The following is a 20,925-nucleotide window of genomic DNA, read 5'->3' on the forward strand; positions in this document are numbered from 1 at the left end:
CCCTAAAGTGAAATACATAAATAAATAGATACTAGGTGACTATTACAGGGAAAGAAAGGTGAATAAACAACATATAATGTGAACATAAAGTGACACGAATGTACCAGGCTGGATGAACCAGAAACACAGTGGTAAAGGTGGACGGATGTGAACCAAACAGTAGCTTACACAAACTAAAATAACTGTGTACAGAAACAATGTATAACAGAAATACGTGAAAAATGGTCAATTTAAAAAAGTGACGGGTGTGGCACGAATGTACCAGGCTGGATAAACCAGAGACACAGTAGTGAAGGTGCATGGATGTGAACCAAAATAACTGTGTACAAAAACAATGTATAACAAAAATGCGTGAAAAAAAGTCTATTTAAAATAGTGACGTCCCAGAAGACAGTCCCGTGTAAAAGTAGGCAAACTTCGGTGCGCACACCTCTTGTGGTACTAGATGCTCACCTCAGAGCCATAGCACGGATGGCTCAAAGTACCAAACAATGTCTCCCTAGGGGGTGCAGTCACACGGATTGAGGTTGAGATGAAGGGGGCTCCTCATCAAATATTCATACAAACATGGAAACAAAAATAAATAGATAATAGCATAATCCTGTGGGAAACCTTGCAAATGATATATCGCATATACACGCACTCACATTGAGGCTGTGGATAGTGGACCTATCTCCACGAACACCGCGTTCGTATCCGGAACTGGTATGCTGGAGGATCACTGACAGACAAAACAACTCTCACTTCCACCTTCTCTGTATCTTCCACATCCTGTCCGTAGTATCAGCCAGTGCCCAGGGGGTACAAGATGGAAGAAAAGAGAGGAAGGCCCATGGTGCAGTATCTTATGAAATGTATTAGAGTACAAGTAGCAGCAAAGTAAAAACTCACATTTAAAATTGGGGCAGAAGCAAAACACCTACGAGCGGCGAGCTCGTCTCATCGCCGTCGGTCTGTGTCGGCTCTGTAACTCCTATTCCCTTACGCGTATTCGTCACATCACATGACTTCTTCAGGGGATAACGCAGGGTGTAAGCAATAGGCTTAAATAGGCTGTAAAAAAAGGTGGTTTCAGGTTTTCTGAACCAAGATATAGTCCTACCATTTTTTTTCCACATCTGCAGTCTGCGGAGGAAGAGAGTCTCTCTAGATGTTGTAAGAGCGGTAAGGGTTTATCTGCAAGCTACAGCTCAGATAAGGAAGACTGACTGTCTGTTAATTCTGCCACAAGGCCCAAAGAAGGGTCAGGCAGCGTCAAGATCCACTATTGCAAGGTGGATTCAACAAGTCATTATTCAGGCCTATGATTTAGAAAAGAAGATCCTTCTTTTTCAGGTGAAAGCGCACTCAACTAGAGCAGTTGGTGGGTCATGGGCAGTGCATCACCAGGCCTCCATGACTCAGATCTGTAAGGCTGCCACTTGGTCTTCGGTCCATACATTTACCAAATTCTATCAGGTAGATGTGAGAGGTTACGAGGATGCCACCTTCGGGCGTAGTGTGCTGCAGGCAGCAGTATAAATCCTCTGGCTCGATAGTGGTCTTATTCTGATCTGTGTCTCCCTCCCCTCTAATTTTAGCATTGCTATGGGACATCCCATTAAGTAATTAAGGCACAGAGCCTGTGATGTATGATCAAGAAAATAGGAATTTTTAATACAGCTTACCTGTAAAATCCTTTTCTTGGAAATACATCACGGGACACAGAGCTCCCACCCCTCTTCAGAGTTAACGTGGAACACTTATTGCTTTGCTACAAAACTGAGGTACTCTCCATTTGGGAGGGGTTATATAGGGGAGGAACTCAATTTTAATTGGGTTTTCCAGTGTCCAATCACCTGTGGTGACTACATAACCCATTAAGTAATTAAGGCTCTGCGTCCCGTATTTCCAAGAAAAGGATTTCACAGGTAAGCTGTATTAAAAAATCCTATTTTTTTCCTTTAGAAATTTCATTTGTGCAGGGACTGTTATAAACACCGGAAACATGCGCTACTTTACAGGCATACTATAGACACCCCCCAGGTATGAAATTTTAAGGAATATTATATTATATTATTATTTCACTTTAAGCATTATTAAAATCACTGCTCCTGAAAAAATGTCTGTTTTTAAAAAAAATTTTGCATTGATACATGTCCCCTGGGGCAGGACCCAGGTCCCCAAACACTTTTTATGACAATAACGTGCATATTAGCCTTTAAAATTGGCAATTTCGATTTTTCATGTTCGTGTTCCATAGACTTTAACGGCGTTTGCGTGTTCGAATAAATTCTTTGCCTGTTCACATGTTCTGCTGCGAACCGAACCGGGGGTGTTCAGCTCATCCCTCATCCCCAAATTATGAACTTGTTTATGCTTGTGAACTGTTAATATTTACGGTAGGCACATCTTTAGTTGTTCTTCTCTTTTTTCAATATCTATACGCTACCATTATTACCATTTGACCTAAGTAAGGGACATCTTAGAATTTGATACTTTCTACTATACAAAAGAAATGAAAATAAAGAGTGTTTTAATATATGCAGACACATAATAAACCCATAAACATACAGTATGTTAATTTAAAATTATCTTCTTTAAATGTGGCAATCTAATATGCCTATTTTAAAATCAATGCAGGTTACTTAAAACCTTTTTTTCTTCTATTTTTCCTAGGCTTTAAAGATAGCTCATGCAGGAATCTCTTTGTCAAGTCTCGAAGCATCAGTGGCCTCTCCTTTTACATCAAAAATCCCAAATATTGAATGTGTACCAAAACTACTAAAGTAGGCTGCTTATCACTAACATATTTTTCATTTTCTACATGAAACTAATTCTGGCATTTGCTTAAAGCGGATGTGCCACTAAAAAAATATATTAAAAGCCAGCAGCTACAAATACTGCAGCTGCTGACTTTTAATATAAGGACACTTACCTGTCCTGGAGTCCAGCGCCGATCGCAGCAGATGACGAGCCGATCGCTCGTCACCCTGCTGCTCCCCCCTCCATCCACGGTGAGGGAACCAGGAAGTGAAGCGCTCCGGCTTCACTGCCCGGTTCCCTACGGCGCATGCGCGAGTCGCGCTGCGCCCGCCGATTGGCTCCCGCTGTGTGCTGGGAGCCGAGTGTTCCCAGCATACAACGGGGGACGGACGGGAAGCAAGGGAAAAACCCGTCTTTTTCCCGCATCGTAGGGCCGGAAGTGGGTGCAGATACCTGTCTGTAGACAGGTATCTGCACCCCCCTCCCCCCTGAAAGGTGTCAAATGTGACACCGGAGGGGCGGAGGGTGCCGATCAGCGGGACTCCACTTTAGAGTGGAGATCCGCTTTAATTTATAAACTATGGTTACCGTATTTATCAGGGCATTGCGCGCTCCGGCGTATAGCGTGCACCCCTAAAGTGGACCCGCATTCCTGTAAAAAAAAACATTTTAGTACTTACAGTTTCTGTGTCTTGCGCGGCGTCCATCGGCGGCCTCGTCGGGTCCGGCGTCCGTCTGCGGCTTCGGTGGTGTCCTGCTCGTCGGGTCCGGCGTCCTTCTGCGGTGTCCTCCCCGCTCGATCCCCGCTTCCCGCGCTGAGTTTGAACCACTGCTCCAGCATATACCGAGCGCAGTACACTCGGGTATAGTCGGGCAGGTCCGGCTCCTCTCGCAGTCACGTCCTGTGCGTCCTGTACGTCCAGGACGTGATTACCAAGTGATTTTCAGGGCAAAAAAGTGCGCAGTATACGCCGATAAATACGGTATATATTTGCTCTTCTTTAAATAATATTTTTTTCTCTCTCTCTCTCTCTCTCTCTCTCTCTCTCTCTCTCTCTCTCTCTCTCTTTCTCTTTCTTCTCCCTCTTTCTTCCCTTTTTTTTTTCTCTCTTTGCCTTTTCTCTAATTTTCTTCTTAGTATTAGTTAGTAGCGGGCAATATCCTAGGTGTGATGTGCCCTGTGCTATCTTTTGTTTTAAGATAACAAGTTGCTTATTTTCAGAGTACGTATTGTCAGGTTTTGACTATGTGTCTGTGTGCGGTACTCATGTACCCTGGTTGTATTCTGTACTCTGACTCTTTTCTTTTATTTCAAAATAAAACTCATTATATTCTGAAATAATAAAATTAAAATTGAGGTTTGGACAAACAGCTAAATACAGAGTTGAAAAGGTATATGGGAACTGTTTTACCTGGCAAAGAAATGTATTTCTATCACAGCCCTGCTAGACTGGTTGGGGTCCTGAGTTTTCTCTGTAGGTAGGTCACCTCCTTTCTACAGCCTGTGAATAGACAATGAAGCAGCAGCCATAGCAGTCATCACTCTGCTCTCTTCTCCTATCAGTCTGTTCCTTATTGTCATATGCAAAACACCTGACTCGCTTCAAGTACTGCCTGAACCCACACCCCCTGTCTGAGTGCTTTTGTACAGGAGATTACAAGAGTAGCAGAATACATTTGATTATTTTATGTACACACATAATTGTATTTATTTCTTGGATTTTAATATTGGAATGCAATACAGTCCTGGCACATAAAACGCACTATCCAGAAGTAAAGAGGTAGTAAAGCACTGCCCTTTTTCTTTTTTTCCCTGACCTGCAAAGTAAAGGCATAATGTGCTAGTATGCATCACATACTAACACATTATGTGAAATGTACCTGCAAACAAAGCCCTGTCCTCTGGGCCCACTAACAGGCCATATTTTATGCAATACCCTGGGGAGATTCAGACTAGAATACTGCAATAGCTGAGCAGCAAATGATATCACCTGTGCTGTATTTTAGTTATCTTGCAAACCTGGCCTGTTAGTGGGCCCTGAAGACAGGGTTGATGACCACTGGAATTAATGGATAAACCACAAGCTCGTGGTTGTGTTCTAGCACCTATTGTTTGAGAAGAAAAGCCCTGACCACAATACATTATTTTATAGCTAATACCTACTGTTTTTACAGGTAGTTTCTAAAGTACTCACTGCTGTTGTAGCAGATAGTAATGTTTTATATCGTGTTTTCATACTGTCCTCAGCACAGTGTATGTGTTTTATTTACTGCCCATTTCACGTGTTTATCCGTTAATCAAGTGGTCAACCCTGTCTTCAAGGTCCACTGGATTAATGGATAAACATGTGTAATGGGCAGTAAATGAAACACATACACTTTGCTGAGGACAGCCGGTAGTGTATGAAAACACGATACAAAATATTACTACCTGCTACAACAGCAGAGAGTACTTTAGAAACTACCTGTAAAAACAGTAGGTATTAGCTATAAAATAAATAATGTATTGTGGTCAGGGCTTTTTTTCTCAAACAATAGGTGCTAGAACTCAACCACGAACCCACCCAAAACCTCTGCCCCCACACTCACACCTCACAAACAGTAGGAGGGTCTTAAAGGGGCATTAAATACCAGTATTGCATTACATACAAAGTGCAGAGTTCAGGAGGGATGCACACAGAGTGCAGAGCTGTCACTTGTAAACACAGAAACCGGACTGTGTTCACAAGTGATTGTGGTGAGCAGGCACCAAAGGGTCTGAGCCAGAGGTGGTAGAATCGAGTTCCACCTGAAAAAAAGCCCTGATTGTGGTTAATTTAGCTATACAGTAGCAAGTGTCAGGCATCCATAACTTTACATATCGAATCTAGGCATCAGTATTGGACATATATGATTTTAGAAAATTTGAAATGTAAAACATTTTCTTCAGGGATGACAAAAAAAGAAATGTCTATTCTCATGAGAAAAAGTTGACCTCATGATAATTCTGGAGGTTGCAATGATTTTATGTGTACTTGAACTAACTACTCAGAATACAGTCTTGTGATTCTCATATGACTTAGAACCTAATGTGATCTTTTCATTTAACCATTTATCAATGTTTACTAGAATAATGAATGACTATAATTAAAGCAAATATATATCACCATCATTACTATAGTAAAAAGACCCACGGTCATAAAGTTTAACAGCCAATGAGTCTATATTATTATTAGCATTGGTAAAATGCACAAAGAGAAATGCAGAGTTTATATAGTTTGTATTATGGTACAGTTTTATACAAAATGCCAGGTTAAGCTGGATTGATGTAAAAAAAAAAAGTAATTTGGGAGGGATGAATGTCCTTTTTAGCCTCTCCTTTCCCCTCTTCAAGAACTTCTTAACCTATCTACAGGGTAATCTCCTACTCTTTCCATTAAAACTCCTCTCTTTGGGGCTCTGCCCCCACTCCAAAGCACCTTGTCCCCATCTCCAGTTCCTGCCCCCTATGTAAATGAGTATGGGGTACATTAAACAAAAAAAGTGTCAAATAAATAAAGACAGGGGGCAGTTTTTGACAATTAAAAAAAAAACAATGCCACCCAATGTACAGTAGATCCATCTTCAATCAAATCACCCGTGGCACTGCCAGACTTGAAAAAAAACAAACAAAAACATTCCACCCGTGAAGAAGGCTAACCACCTAATGCCTGCTCTGCCGTTTGACAGTTCTTAAATAGGTAAAGGGTGGGGTCACCTGATAGCACCACCCCCTTGTGCTGTCACCAACCCAGTATGCAGTGGTCTGTGACGTCACACAGGGGGATGGTGCCACCAGGTGATGTAACCAGGTGTCCCCACCCCTTACCTATTTACGAACTGTCAAACGGCAGAGTAGGCATTTGGCGGTTAGCCTTCGTCGCAGAACTTTTTTTTCAGGTCCAGCAGTCATCATGATTGATGATGGATCTACATCAGGGGACTTTTTAAAACCCCTCCACCCCAAAGCACCCCCCCCATGTTGAGGGAATGTGACCTGTTATGGTTCATGGGGTGTGCTCTTCCCCCTCTTTTCCTGACCTGCCGGGCTGCATGCTCGGATAAGGGTCTGGTATGGATTTTGGGGGGATCCCATGCCTATTTTTTTGGTGCAGGGTTTCCCTTAAAATCCATGCCAGATCCGAAGGGCCTAGTATGGATTGGGGGGGGACTCCCACACTGGGTTGTTTTGTTTGTTTTTTTGCATTTTTTTATTTTTTTATTGCTGGCAATGGTATTGTATTCCTAGCAATTTAAATGTCTTTTTTTTTTCTTTATAAATTTCAGTTTTGCTGCAGCAGGTTCTATACACAGTACAGATGCGCCACTTTAAAGGCAGAATAAGGGGACCCCCACACTATATTTAAAGGATTTTTTTTTGTATTGTTTTACTTCAAGCATCATGAAAATCACTGCTCTTATACATGTCTCCCAGGGCAGTACCCAGGCCCCTATTCCCTTTATATGGCCAATAACTTTAAGGTTGGGTCCCGTAGACTTTAATAGGGTTGGGGGTTCAGGTTCAAACTTTAGCAATATTTGAGTTCTGGCGCGAACCAAACCTGGGGGGGGGGCTGTTTGGCCCAGCGCTACTTACCACTGGCAGCTTCACCTCCCCCCTTCACTCTACTAAAATCTGTTGCTTTGTTACAAGCACCGCCATCCACCCAGACTCCCAAAATGTTATGTTTTAGAGGTGATAATGTAGACAGAAATTTTTGGAAACCTTCAATTTTTTTTTTTTGCAAAAACATTGTGCATAAGCAGCATACATTTCAAAAACATAAAACTAATTTTAGATTGTTTTGAGCTATACTTTTGCCTCGCAGAAGGAAAAAATGGTCTGCTCTAAAGATATACCCTTGTTTATTAAATTTTGCTAACATGTCTGTTACCTCTATTACACAGGGAAGGAAGAAGTACACTTGTCAGTGCAATATGTGTGTGTAAATACCTTATTATATACACGTTGGTTGAGCTCATCTGCATGATGTTTCTGTTTTGGGTAAGACTTGAAAATGTTCTGTAGCATGTGGAAATGTGAACACGTTTCTGAGGAATATTAACTAGTAATATACAAATTTAATTAAGTAACCATGAGCAATATTTGCATTTTGGATTCTCACATTTTTTACCAACTTGTGAACATTTTATTTTACGTCAGATAATTTTGAACATATTTTAGCTTCATAATTTGGCTTCCATTTAGAGCCAAAATTAAGAGTTAAATAAACAGGGTACCCCAATTTCCCAAAAGAGCACACCAGACATATTGGCATATTTTTACATAGTAAGTGTGCCGTGAAAAGATGCCTTGCTCTGTTACTAACAGCCCACACATATCAGCAATGTCAACCTATCACAAACCAGGACAGGGTCATACATTCCTTTAGCTGAATGTATAGGTAAATCTTGACTTTTCCTGTCAAATTCCTTATTACCACCCATACCTCAGTTATTGAAGCTGCCCATCATATTAGGACAAGACGTCATTTAAAATGCCTAAAGTTTGACTTAAAAAAAATAATAAAAAAAAATAATAGCATATACAAACAGTTGCCTACAACTTACTTGTTTTCATGGACTAAAACCTCTATTGATGTATTTGTGCTTTCTTAACATCTGCTCAGCATTGGTGCAGATTTACTGTAAGCATTGGAAAGGTTGACACAAAAAAACGGTGTCTGCTCTCAATACATCAGCAGAGTGTTTTCGGTAACCAAGCTTTTTGAACCTTATGGTTCTGCAGGAAGAATAGGAATGGAAAGAAGATGGCATGGGGATTGGGAAGGGGTGTGGAGGGTGGGGTAGTTTTGGGGCCGTGCATCCAATGCAATAAAATGATTAGCTGGAAAAGCAAGCATTCATTAAAAAAATTGAGTAATACATAGTCAAAGCAGAACTAACGTATATATTTTTTTTACTTTCTCAGCATTAGTAGAAAATGAGTTGTCATGAGCCAGGCATGTAACCCCATGTAATCGCACCGCTATCCTCCCAGTCTTCTACTGTTTTTATTTAAATAATAAATAAAAATCTTGCTTTACTAAATGCAGCTGTTATCAGTTATATTTTCTGCTCTTTATGCAAATATGGAAGCATAAGGACACACTAAAGCAGGCCACAGATGAAATTTGGCCAGTTCAACAGGGAGCAGTCAAATTTTGATCTGTGTGTGTGGCCGTCCCTGTTTAACAGAAGTCGAGTGTTAAACTGACTTCTGTAGAACAGACTAGCTGGAAAACTTTTGTTGATCAGAAACATCAGTCACTGGTCAGCGTGTCACGATCAGGCATCAGGCTTGAAGACCAATTGCAATAGCAGTGGCAGGACAGGCATACAGGCAGTCACTTCTGGAAGATGACACAGGCTCCCCTGAGGTGCAGAGTCTAAGTACTAGCTGGTTTTCCCCAGAGCTCCTGATGGTGGAGATGGATTTAGCTGCAAGCTAGTACCAGGTCGCGGTCCTCAAGTTTGCCCCACCAGGGTGTGAGCAAGTCGGGGTCCAATAGCGGATAAACAGACAAGGATAAAACAGCAGCGTGGTCAGAAAACAAGCCAAGGGATCAATCACGAGTGTCTGCAGGTTGGGATCAAGCAGTAGAGTAGTCAAATAAAAGGCAGAGGGTCAAACTCGGGTGGTTGCAGATTGGGATCAGGCAGTAGAGTAGTCCAGGAACAGGCCGAGGGTCAAAAACGGGTGGTTGCAGGTACAGATGGCAGCAGGAAACACAACTACAAGGCACTGGCAGGGAAGGCACAATAACCTGGCAAAGAGAAAGTGCTTAGACAAGGCTTTTATAGGAAGTTCATGGGAGGAGCAAGGAGTTCAGGGTTCAACAGCAATCAAGAGTAGTCTAATGGATCAGATAGGTTTATCCAGCAGATCAGGCAAGGAACTGTCCAGCATCCCAGATAGCTCAGTGGGAAGAGTCAATGCCAGACACAGAAGGGGTCCCAGGTTCAAGCCCAGGTCCTGACACAGTGTTTTCTGACACCAGAATAAGGAGATGATTCTAGATAGCAGGGATTCCTCCTGTATTAAATTGCATTGTAACTGTACTGTCTGCCCTCATGTTGTAAGGAGCTGTGAAAACTGCTGGCGTTATATAAATCCCATATTATAATAATAATAATAAAATGATTCCTCCATCCACCTAGTTTGTGTGAATGGAGGAACTTGTTTGGATTTTCTGTTCAGCCCACTGGCTGAATGGAAAAAAATGAACCGCCAACCAGTGTTGCCAACCGTCCGTTAATTTACGGACAGCACGTAAATTTAACCCCCTTTTCGGGGTGTTTGTGAAGTCCGTTATGGGCATCGAGTGCCCGTAAAAAAGATGGCCGCGAGCCGACCATGTAACTGCGCATGCGCCATTCCGAAGCCGGCCGGGCTCGGGAAAGCTCATATCTCCTCGGCCAGGCGGCCCATGCACAATTAACGGAATATACAGAACAGCTGAGCTGACCGAGATCGGACTACAGTGACCTCCCCAGATGTCTGTGACACACGCTTGAGGCGGGAGTGAAGGATGCTGGGATATGAACTGATTGGCTGATCGGGAGTGCCACACAGACTTCTGGGAGTTGTAGTCTCCAGAACTGATTGGCTGATCGGGAGTGCCGCACAGACTTCTGGAAGTTTTAGTCTCCAGAACTGATTGGCTGATCAGGAGTGCCGCACAGACTTCTGAGAGTTGTAGTCTCCAGGGCTAGTTTCCATGCTGGTTGTGTTTATGCGTACAGGACGGAATGGAGCCACAGAGAGGACGGAATAGAGCCATAGAGAGGAGGGCGGCTAATGATGGTAATGAGGAATGGATGGTATTTTATTTAATTTCTCCATATTGGAAGAGGACCAACACTATATATACTATAATTACATGTGTCTTGCCTGATTCCAGTGAGATGGGAAAGGAGCAGTAGGGACAAAACGTTGTAATATTTTGATATAGTAATGAGGGGGATATATAGAATAGGTGTTTTGTGCAAAATCTACACATACTCAAAAAGGTGACGATGGTGAGTGTAGCTCAATCAAAAACAGATGAACAGATCAATAGTGCAACACTATATAAGGTGTACATACAATCTAAAATAAATAAATTAAATAAGTGATTTTAGATTGTATGTACACCATCCTTATATAGTGTTGCACTATTGATCTGTTCATCTGTTTTTGATTGAGCTACACTCACCACCGTCACCTTTTTGAGTATGTGTAGATTTTGCGCAAAACCCCTATTCTATATATCCCCCTCATTACTATATCAAAATATTACAAAGTTTTGTCCCTACTGCTCCTTTCCCATCTCACTGGAATCAGGCAAGACAATTTGTGTAACTGGAATCAGGCAATTCCATTTGTGTATTGTAAACACTCATAGGTTTTTCTGCAATGTCATCTTTGTTTGGTTATACATTATTAGTTCATTATAGCGCAAAGGACACTTTTTATTAATGAGGGGGATATGACACCTTCTCTGTGTCCAGAACAGGAAGTGAGGGAAAATCTGAGGTGATGGCGGCAAGAGCTGACAGGAGGTGGTGGGAGCAGGAGGTGGTGGCAGAAAGCTGGCAGGAGGTGGTGGGGGCAGGAGGTGATGGCAGCAAGAGCTGGCAGGAGGTGGTGGTGGTGGGGGCAAGAGGTGATGGCGGCAAGAGCTGGCAGGAGGTGATGGCAGCAACAGCTGGCAGGAGGTGGTGGTGGTGGGGGCAGGAGGTGATGGCGACAAGAGATGGCAGGTGGTGGTGGGGGCAGGAGGTGGTGATGGCGGCAAGAGCTGGCAGGCGGTGGTGGGGGCAGAAGGTGATGGCGGCAATAGCTGGCAGGAGGTGGTGGTGGTGGTGGGGGTGGTGGTGGGGGCAGGAGGTGATGGCGGCAAGAGCTGGAAGGAGGTGGTGGGGGGGCAGGAGGTGATGGTGGCAAGAGCGGCAGGAGGTGGTGGGGGCAGGAGCTGGCAGGAGGTGATGGCGGCAAGAGCTGAGAGGAGCCGATTATGGCAGGAGGTGGGGGTGGTGGGTGCAGGAGGTGGTGTTGGTGGCAGGAGTTGAAGGTGGCAAGAGCTGGCAGGAGGTGGTGGCAGAGGGGGGTGGCAGGAGCTGGTGGTGGCAGATGGTTGTGGGGGCATGAGGTGATAGTAGGGGCAAGAGGTGATGGTAGGGGCAGGAGCTGGCAGGGGGTGATGGTGGTAGGGGCAGGAGCTGGCAGTGGTGGGTGCAGGTGGTGGTGGGGGCAGGAGGTGATGGTGGCAAGAGCTGGCAGAAGGTGGTGGTGGCAGGAGATGGTGGTGGGGGCAGGAGGTGATGGCAGAAGGTGGTGGGGGCAGGAAGTGATGGCAGGAGGTGGTGGGTGCAGATGGTGGTGGGGGCAGGAGGTGATGGTGGCAAGAGCTGGCAGGGGGTGATGGTAGGGGCAAGAGCTGGCAGGAGGTGATGGTGGCAAGAGCTGGCAGGGGGTGATGGTGGTAGGGGCAGGAGGTGATGGTGGCAAGAGCTGACAGGAGCTGATTGTGGCAGGAGGTGAGGGTGGTGGGTGCAGGTGGAGGGGGAAGGAGGTGATGGTGGCAAGAGCTGGCAGAAGGTGGTGGGTGCAGGTGGTGGTGGGGGCAGGAGGTGATGGTGGCAAGAGCTGGCAGGAGGTAATGGTGGCAGGGGGTGATGGTGGGGGCAGGAGCTGGTCGGGGATGGTGGCGGCAGGAGGTGATGGTGGCGGCAGGAGGTGATGGTGGCGGCAGGAGGTGGCCGGAGGTGATGGTGGCGGCAGGAGGTGATGGTGGTGGCAGGAGGTGATGGTGGCGGCAGGAGGTGGCTGGAGGTGATGGTGGCAAGAGGTGATGGTGGCAAGAGCTGACAGCTGGTGGTGGCAGGACGTGGTGGTGGAGGTGATGGCATGAGCTGGTGGGTGCAGGTGGTGGGGGCAGGAGGTTATGGTAGCAAGAGCTGGCAGGAGGTGATGGTGGCAGGAGCTGGTGGGGGCAGGAGGTGATGGTAGCAAGAGCTGGCAGGAGCTGGTGGGGGCAGGAGGTGATGGTAGCAAGAGCTGTCAGGAGGTGATGGTGGCAGGAGCTGGTGGGGGCAGGAGGTGATGGTAGCAAGAGCTGGCAGGAGCTGGTGGGAGCAGGAGGTGATGGTAGCAAGAGCTGGCAGGAGGTGATGGTGGCAGGAGCTGGTGGGGAACAGAAACCGATGGACTATTATAGCGAAAATAACAGAAATATGTTTTTTTTACCTTTATGTACCTTAAATCGTATTACTATTTGCACAGTGTACTTGTTAGTAGCCTAAATACTAAAAATTTGCACTTAAAACTGTAATTTTGTAACTTTTGTAAAATGTCCGTAAAAATTTGCCTGTGCCAGTAAATTTTGGGTGTTGTGCCAGTAAATTTCAATCTGGTAGGTTGGCAACACTGCCGCCAGCTTAAGAGGGACTGGTGAAAAGTCTATGACCTCGGAGCTGTACAGCCACAGAGATGAAACCAAGAGGTCTTGCACTAAGCCTGTACAGCAGCTGGGAAGTCTAGTTTTGCAAAATGTTGCCTTATAAAACAAAATATGTGCATTAAAAAAATAAACTTTAGTCTTGCGTTAAATATCCCCGTCTTGGCTATTTAAAATGGTTTTACTCTAAAACTATCTTTATGACATTCATTTTTGTAAACATGCTAAATTGATTTTTAGGATGCTGAAGACAGAGTACAACAATATAGTAAAATCAAGTAAATTTTATTATACGTGTTTCAAAGATTAAAATCAAGTATTTTTGTGTAAAACCAGAAATGACAATCTCATATGGTTGTGATATGTACAGATATACGTATAAATTAAAAAAAATATATTATAAAATAAATTTAATACACAGATGAATAATCTGTAAATGCATACAAATTCAGAAGTCATCCCATAGATATTCATACAAACAACACCATGGTTAAACAGGTCATCTGATAGAAAATCTCACCCTGGATGTAAACACGGTTTCATAGGAGATGACACCTATTAGACTGCTTTGTGGGAGAACTAACAAAATTTCATTTTCTTTTCTCAGAAAAAAACTTTACTAGGAAATTACCAATATATGATACAGGACATAGCAATTTCTGTCACAGTTATGTTAACAAGTAAGTTTTTGTTGTTACCAGACCTTGGTATTATTGAGTAAACATTTATTTTAGAACTGTTCTGTAATGTTTAAAGAACCCTTTTTACAAAACTATAAACCCATCAGCCATATTATTAAGATCACAAACAGATAAAGTGAAGAACATTGATCATCTTGTCACAATGGCTTATGAAAGACAGTGAGATATATAAGGCAACACGTAAATATGTTGTCCATGAAGTTGATTTGTTGAAAGAAGAAAAAAATTGCACCGTAGTTTGTTGTGTATGGGACTGCATAGTCCCAGGTTGGTTAGTGTGTCCATGCTGACCCGTGCTCACAGCCAAAAACCCTTATGCAGTCCGATAGACCGTTTTCATCGACAAATCGATTGTGTGTGGGCCCCATCGTTTTTTCCCCCATCGGTGAACCTGTTTTAAAATTATCTGATGGTTAAAAAAAACGATAGAAAAAATACGATCGTCTGTGGGCAAGTCCATCGGTTAAAAATCCATGCATGCTCAGAATCAAGTCGACGCATGCTCGGAAGCATTGAACTTCATTTTTCTCAGCACGTCGTAGAGTTTTACGTCACCGCGTTCTGACACAAACGTTTTTTTAACTGATGGTGTGTAGGCAAGGCTGATGAAAGTCAGCTTCATCGGATATCTGATGAAAAAATCCATCAGACTGTTTTCATCGGATGAACCGATCGTGTGTACAGGGCATTACCCTTGAATCAATTTTTATTTACATTATGTGGATGCCCAGGTGCATGTACATTGTTTACCTGAGGAAGAGATGGCACCAGGATGCTGTATGAGAAGAAGGCAAGGCGACAGAAGCAGTGTAGAGTTTTGGGCAATGTTCTGCCTAAGCATTGTTGATGATCAAGTACACCTCTTCATAGAAACAGTATTCCCTAATGGCAGTAGCCTCTTTCAGCAGGATAATGCATCCTGCCACACTGCAAATATGGCTCAAGAATTGTTTGCGGAACGCAGCAATGAATTCAAGGTGTTGACTTGGCCTCCAAACTCTCCAGATCTTAACCCATCAAACATCTATGGGATATGTTGGAAAACTAGTCCAATCCATGTAGGCCCCACCTCACAATTTACCGGACTTACAGCATCTGCTACTGACAACTTGGTGCCATATACCACAGCATAACTTCAGAGGTCTAGTGGCATCCCTGATGTGAGGGGGTCAGGTCTGTTTTGGGGGCCAATAGGGGAATCTACTCAATATTAGGTAGGTCATCATAATTTTATGGTTGATCAGTGTATATAATGTATGTATCTTGGACTGTAGTTGGAGAGCCTTTTCATAATTAGGACGTGCAACAAGGCAGTTTAGGGAGATTTCCTGTACATTTTGGGACAGATCTTTTGTGTATTCCCAGACCTTGGTTCCTTGGGGTAATCAGAATGAGCTAAATATGATTTACTAGGGTCAGTCGAAACACATTTTACTTGTGGGTGACCAGATTGTGCTTTCAAGGCAAAGTGTACTGTACTGAAGAAAGTACCAGCAGGGAATGTAGGGCCAGAATGTCCTCTTCTTGAGCATGGTTTTAGGAGTATCTACATGGACTTTGAACAGTTTGCCTAATATTAGTTGTGGTTCTGTTTACATGCACCGAGTAAAGTTTAGCTGGTCCAACTATAATGTTGGACTGATAAAAAGGTGGGCTACCTGTGGCACGAGGCCACAGCAAGAATTGCCTTTACATAGTTTAAGTGCATGTAAAGGCAACAAAAAAAAAACACATATTTAGTGCATCTCTGGAATACATGTGCATTTCCCCATATTGTGTCCCTTTAAACACACTGCAAGTACAGACAAATCACTGTTTATGATTGATCACTGTGCCAGAAATATAGTGTGCTTCTACCTTCCTCTTTGACATGACAACACAGCTCTGAATACATTAGAACAAAGTATCAACCCTACAAAAGCAGAAGGTGCAATAAGCGCAAACATAATTAATTAATTAATTAATTAATAGAGCAAACCCCCCTATGCAAGCTGAACACTATTAGAATAACACAAAATTCTAGTGACAAAAATTATATAAGAAGAAAGTGCAGCGCAATTTAACCACTTACCCCCCGGACCATATTGCTGCCCAAAGACCAGAGTACTTTTTGCGATTCGGGACTGCGTCGCTTTAACAGACAATTGCGCGGTCGTGCGACGTGGCTCCCAAACAAAATTGGCGTCCTTTTTTTCCCACAAATAGAGCTTTCTTTTGGTGGTATTTGATCACCTCTGCGTTTTTTATTTTTTGCGCTATAAACAAAAATAGAACGACAATTTTGAAAAAAATGAATATTTTTTACTTTTTGCTGTAATAAATATCCCCCAAAAATATATAAAAAAACATTTTTTTTCCTCAGTTTAGGCCGATACGTATTCTTCTACATATTTTTCGTAAAAAAAAATCGCAATAAGCGTTTATTGATTGGTTTGCGCAAAAGTTATAGCGTTTACAAAATAGGGGGTATTTTTATGGCATTTTTATTAATATTTTTTTTTACTAGTAATGGCGGCGATCAGCGATTTTTTTTTCGGTATTGCGACATTATGGCGGACACTTCGGACATTTTTGACACATTTTTGGGACCATTGGCATTTTTATAGCGATCAGTGCTATAAAAATGCATTAGATTACTATAAAAATGCCACTGGCAGTGAAGGGGTTAACACTAGGGGGCGGGGAAGGGGTTAAGTATGCCTGGGTGTGTTCTTACTGTGGGGGGGGGGGGTGGCCTCACTAGGGGAAACACTGATCTTCTGTTCATACATTGTAGATGTTCCTGGTCATCTGTTCCTGGTCATCTGTGGAGGACACAAAACAATCATAGGTTTGAGGATCCACACACTTGGCACATCTTCCCTTCCCCCACCCACACATGCTAATCACCAGATAGAAAAACCAAAAACTTACCTGGCCTCACAGGAACACCTGTCTGATATCCACGCAGGCCCACCACCTGCTCTGGCTGGAAACACCGGGCCACTGCCCATTCCTCCTCACTCAGATGGATGGGGCAGGGTCCCCCTCCTCCAGTGCCCGTGGAATGTGCATTGATCTTTGCCACCTTATTACGGACCACGCTCTTTAGGTCGTTGATCTTTTTTTGGATGCCAGAGGGGGTCCTCGCCCCCCCCCCCGCCGCATTGATCTGATCCGTAACCTTCTTTAGAATCGCCTTCCTTTGGGCCGGGGAGGTGTTCCGGCTAGGGTTGCCAACTCATCCCTTTAAAACAGAACACATATTAATTACACAGGTTCTGTGGCTGATTAAGGAGGTAATTAAACTCACTTGGTGCCTTATTTGCATTAAATTAGCCTCAGAACCTGTGTAATTAATATGTGTTCTGTTTTAAAGGGATGAGTTGGCAACCCTAGTTCCGGCTATCAGGGCCATGTAAATATCGGCCATATAGGACGATGGCCCGAGCAAGAATTTGCTTCTCAACCTGATTAAAATTGAGCTCCCTGTGCTTGGGTGCCATCACAGACACCACTCAGCAACAAGAAGAAACTCACAGGACAAACAAACAAAAATACACACACAACAAACAAACAAAAAAACTCACAGAAGAAACACACAAAAAGCAAAACACACAAGCAGACAGCTACTACAAATTCAAAAACAAACACGCAAAAAACAAACACAAAATACAATCAGCAAAAAACAAACTCAAAATACAATCAGAAAAAAAAACCACTCAGAAAAAAACAAACAGGAAATACACTTAGCAGAAACAAACACCAACTACAATCTAATACTCCTCCAAAACTTCTCTATCACACACAACTCACCAACAAACACCGACAGACGTTCAGAGCAGAAGCAACTTGCTCTAGGAAGGGTAACACAGGGAAATACTTTTGCAAGGGAAGTGTGTTTGTCTGGGGCTATTTATACACAGGGCGATCCTCAAACTAAGTACGCCTGGCCTTTTTCCTATCTCACTGATTGCGCCAAGCCAAGTTCTGCACATGCCCAGTGAGAAGCAGATTTGTGCGCGCATGCGCAGTACGGCCGGCCCTTCATTTGCATGGGGTCACGGCTCATTACAATGAAGCACGCCCACTTCCTTCCCACTTGCAATAACCCCACCTTACGCCTCAGGATTTAAGTTACGCTTGCGCAATTTTGTGCGCAAATGCGCTGTGGATACGGCACTTACGACACCAAATTAGGGCGCCGTAACTTAAATGACATACGTTTGGAGTAACTTAATTTGCGGCGCTGGCTGTGGATCTGGCCCTTAGTACTGTCAGAAATCATTACCGTTGGTTTGCAATGGCTTTAGCTATACTCTTTTTAATGTGAAATGTAAAACAATGAGAACACAATAAAAAAAGGCTCAACGGCTTAACAAGCACATAAGTCACAACCATAAAACTTTCTAAATGTAATCACAGATATATCATTATCTAAAATGTTTTGGTTTGTTTTGCAGTGAGTTTAACTGGTCCTGCTCCAAAGCTAGCTCCATACAGACCTGCAATGAGTCTGATGTCTCCTTCCTTGCTGCCATCAGTGACCTTGAACATCATATTTACCATTGTTATACAGACAAGTGCATTCTTCCTGGTACAGCAGCAACCATGGTACAACGAGACTGATGTTTTCAGGTGTGATTCGTTTATTTTATTTAAGTACAGTAAAGTTATATTGCCTTACATATCCTAAAGTAAACATGTCAGTACTCTATAGGTGCTGAAAAGGCACCAGAACCTTTTTGCATATAATACAATATCGTATAGTTTAGATTTCTGTAAACAAAATATGTCATAAAATAAGAAGCAAATATACAGTATATCTTAAATGGAAAAAGCTAATTGGTTAAATTTAAAATCATTGTAAAGTGTTAAAGTTTTTTACTTTCATGCATTCTATGCATGAAGGTTAAAAACCTTCAGAGCGAAGCTCCCCCCACAGCCCCCCTGATACTTATCCAATCTCGATCCAGCGAGAATCAAGGCTCTCTTGGATCTCTCCCTCCCCAATCCCTCAATAGGGAGCAGAGGGTGGGACTGAGCCATGCTCTGTGTGTCCCTTTATAGAGACACTCAGAAAGGGGGAGTGGCCAGTAACGCTGACGGGGAACCCGAGAAGAGGAGGATCAGAGCAGGTAGGTATAGCATGTTTAAGTATGATGTGGAAATTATTTTAAAGAAAAAAAAAGAATCTTTAAAACCACTTAAAGCATTTGTAAAGCTAAAACTTTTATTTACATAATTGATAGAGTATAGAATGGTTAAACTCTCTACTAAGTTTTTTTTTTCTGTCTGTGTCCCATTCAAAAGATTTCCCTGCATTCCAATGACAGTAACCTCCAGGACCAGGAGAATGAATTTCCCCAGCAGGGATACAGACAGTAATAAAAACATGACAAGGCTTTTAACCATTCAATAGTTCATTCAAACTGAAAAAAATATATACCGTATATATTTTAGGCAACCTTAAGGATTCACATCTTGTGGATGTGTTAATATCTGTTAGAAACGTGGGGACATTATATACATTTTTGTAATTTGTCTAAAATTATAGTATGGTTATGTTGTTTGACTTTGCACTTTCATGTAATTTAATGCTTTGTAGAGTTCCTTGTTTTTTTTTTTTTGGTGGCAGCAATGCATACCCCATTGTTTGCATTTTTTCTCAATCTTAGTGACAACTGGAATAATGCATAATAAATCTTTATTCTTTCTGTATGTAGTGCATGTGATCATCACAATCAAAGTTATGTCAACCACACAATGAATGCACATCATAGTCAGTCTCAGAATTTTATTACTACCACACTGTGGCCTGTGTCTGGAATAAACCTTATTATCGTTGAATTTGTATTCTCCAAAGGAAAGCCTTTTAGAAAACCAATATACACTAACTGTAAGTGCCTATGATATCCTTCTTGTCACTTTATACAACAATGCATTTACAGTAAATATACTGTGTGTGTGTGTGTGTGCATCCTATATCTATCTCAAAGCTCCAGATGTCCATGTTTTAGGTCACATTCCGATCTCACTAACCTCTACTGCTGCAAAATATATTGTTATATAAATATATTCACATAAATTATTTGACATGCTGCTGTGGCATGTTCACTAATAGGGACACAAAATATATGCTAAGGGCTAGATTCAGATAGCCCGCCCTAACTTTGTGCGGGCGTAGCGTATCTCAGATACGATATGCCACCGTAACTTAGTGAGGCAGGTTCTGTATTCACCAAGAACCTGCGCCCTAAGTTACGGTGGCGTAGCGTAAATCTGCCGGCGTAAGCGCGCCTAATTCAAATTGTGAAGAGGTGGGCGTGTTTTTTATGTAAATAAAACATTACCCCACGTAAATGACGTCTCTAACGAACGGCGCATGCGCCGTCCGTGAACGTATCCCAGTGCGCATGCTCCTAATCACGTCGCAAATAGTCAATGCTTTCGACGAGAACGTAATTTACACTAAGCCCTATTCGCGAACGACTTACGCAAGCGTCGTAAACGACGTAAAATTCGACGCTGTCCCGACGTCCATACTTAACATTGGCTATGCCTCATATAGCAGGCATAACTTTACGCCGGAAAAAGCCTTACGTAAACAACGTAAAAAAATCCGCCGGGCGCACGTACGTTTCTTAATCGGCATATCTAGCTCATTTGCATATTCTATGCAGAAATCAACGAAAGCGCTACCTAGCGGCCAGCGTAAATATGCACCCTAAGATACGACGGCGTAGGAGACTTACGCCAGTCGTATCTTAGTAACATTTAAGCGTATCTCCGTTTGAGCATACGCTTCAAAGTTTTGACGGCGCGGATTCGGACTTACGACAGCGTATTTCCTTATACGCCCGTCGTAAGTGTTACTGAATCTAGCCCTAAATATTTTTCATACACTGATTTAAGGAAAATGGGTATTCATATCTTTTATGAATAAATATGTAAAAATTCCTGAAGCTTAGAAGATTTCAAGAATTAAGGGTACTAAAAATGCAGGAGATTTAGTTGGGAGCAACATATTTGTTTTGATT

At 42.9% G+C, this 20,925-nt stretch overlaps 1 protein-coding gene across 1 annotated transcript in view; it reads left to right on the forward strand.

Annotated features, from left to right (window-relative positions):
* LOC120936835 (probable cation-transporting ATPase 13A4) overlaps window positions 1–20,925 on the forward strand; it is a 177,865-nt gene that overhangs the window by 131,682 nt on the left and 25,258 nt on the right. Inside the window, exons 23-27 of the mRNA XM_040349541.1 lie at window positions 2,659–2,768; window positions 7,672–7,768; window positions 13,813–13,885; window positions 18,349–18,523; window positions 19,612–19,784. Of these exons, the coding sequence (XP_040205475.1) occupies window positions 2,659–2,768; window positions 7,672–7,768; window positions 13,813–13,885; window positions 18,349–18,523; window positions 19,612–19,784 (628 nt within the window). The remainder of the gene's footprint in view (window positions 1–2,658; window positions 2,769–7,671; window positions 7,769–13,812; window positions 13,886–18,348; window positions 18,524–19,611; window positions 19,785–20,925) is intronic.

The sequence above is a fragment of the Rana temporaria genome, chromosome 4 (genome assembly GCF_905171775.1).
Source record: "Rana temporaria chromosome 4, aRanTem1.1, whole genome shotgun sequence".
In the NCBI taxonomy this organism is placed as follows: Eukaryota; Metazoa; Chordata; class Amphibia; order Anura; family Ranidae; genus Rana; species Rana temporaria.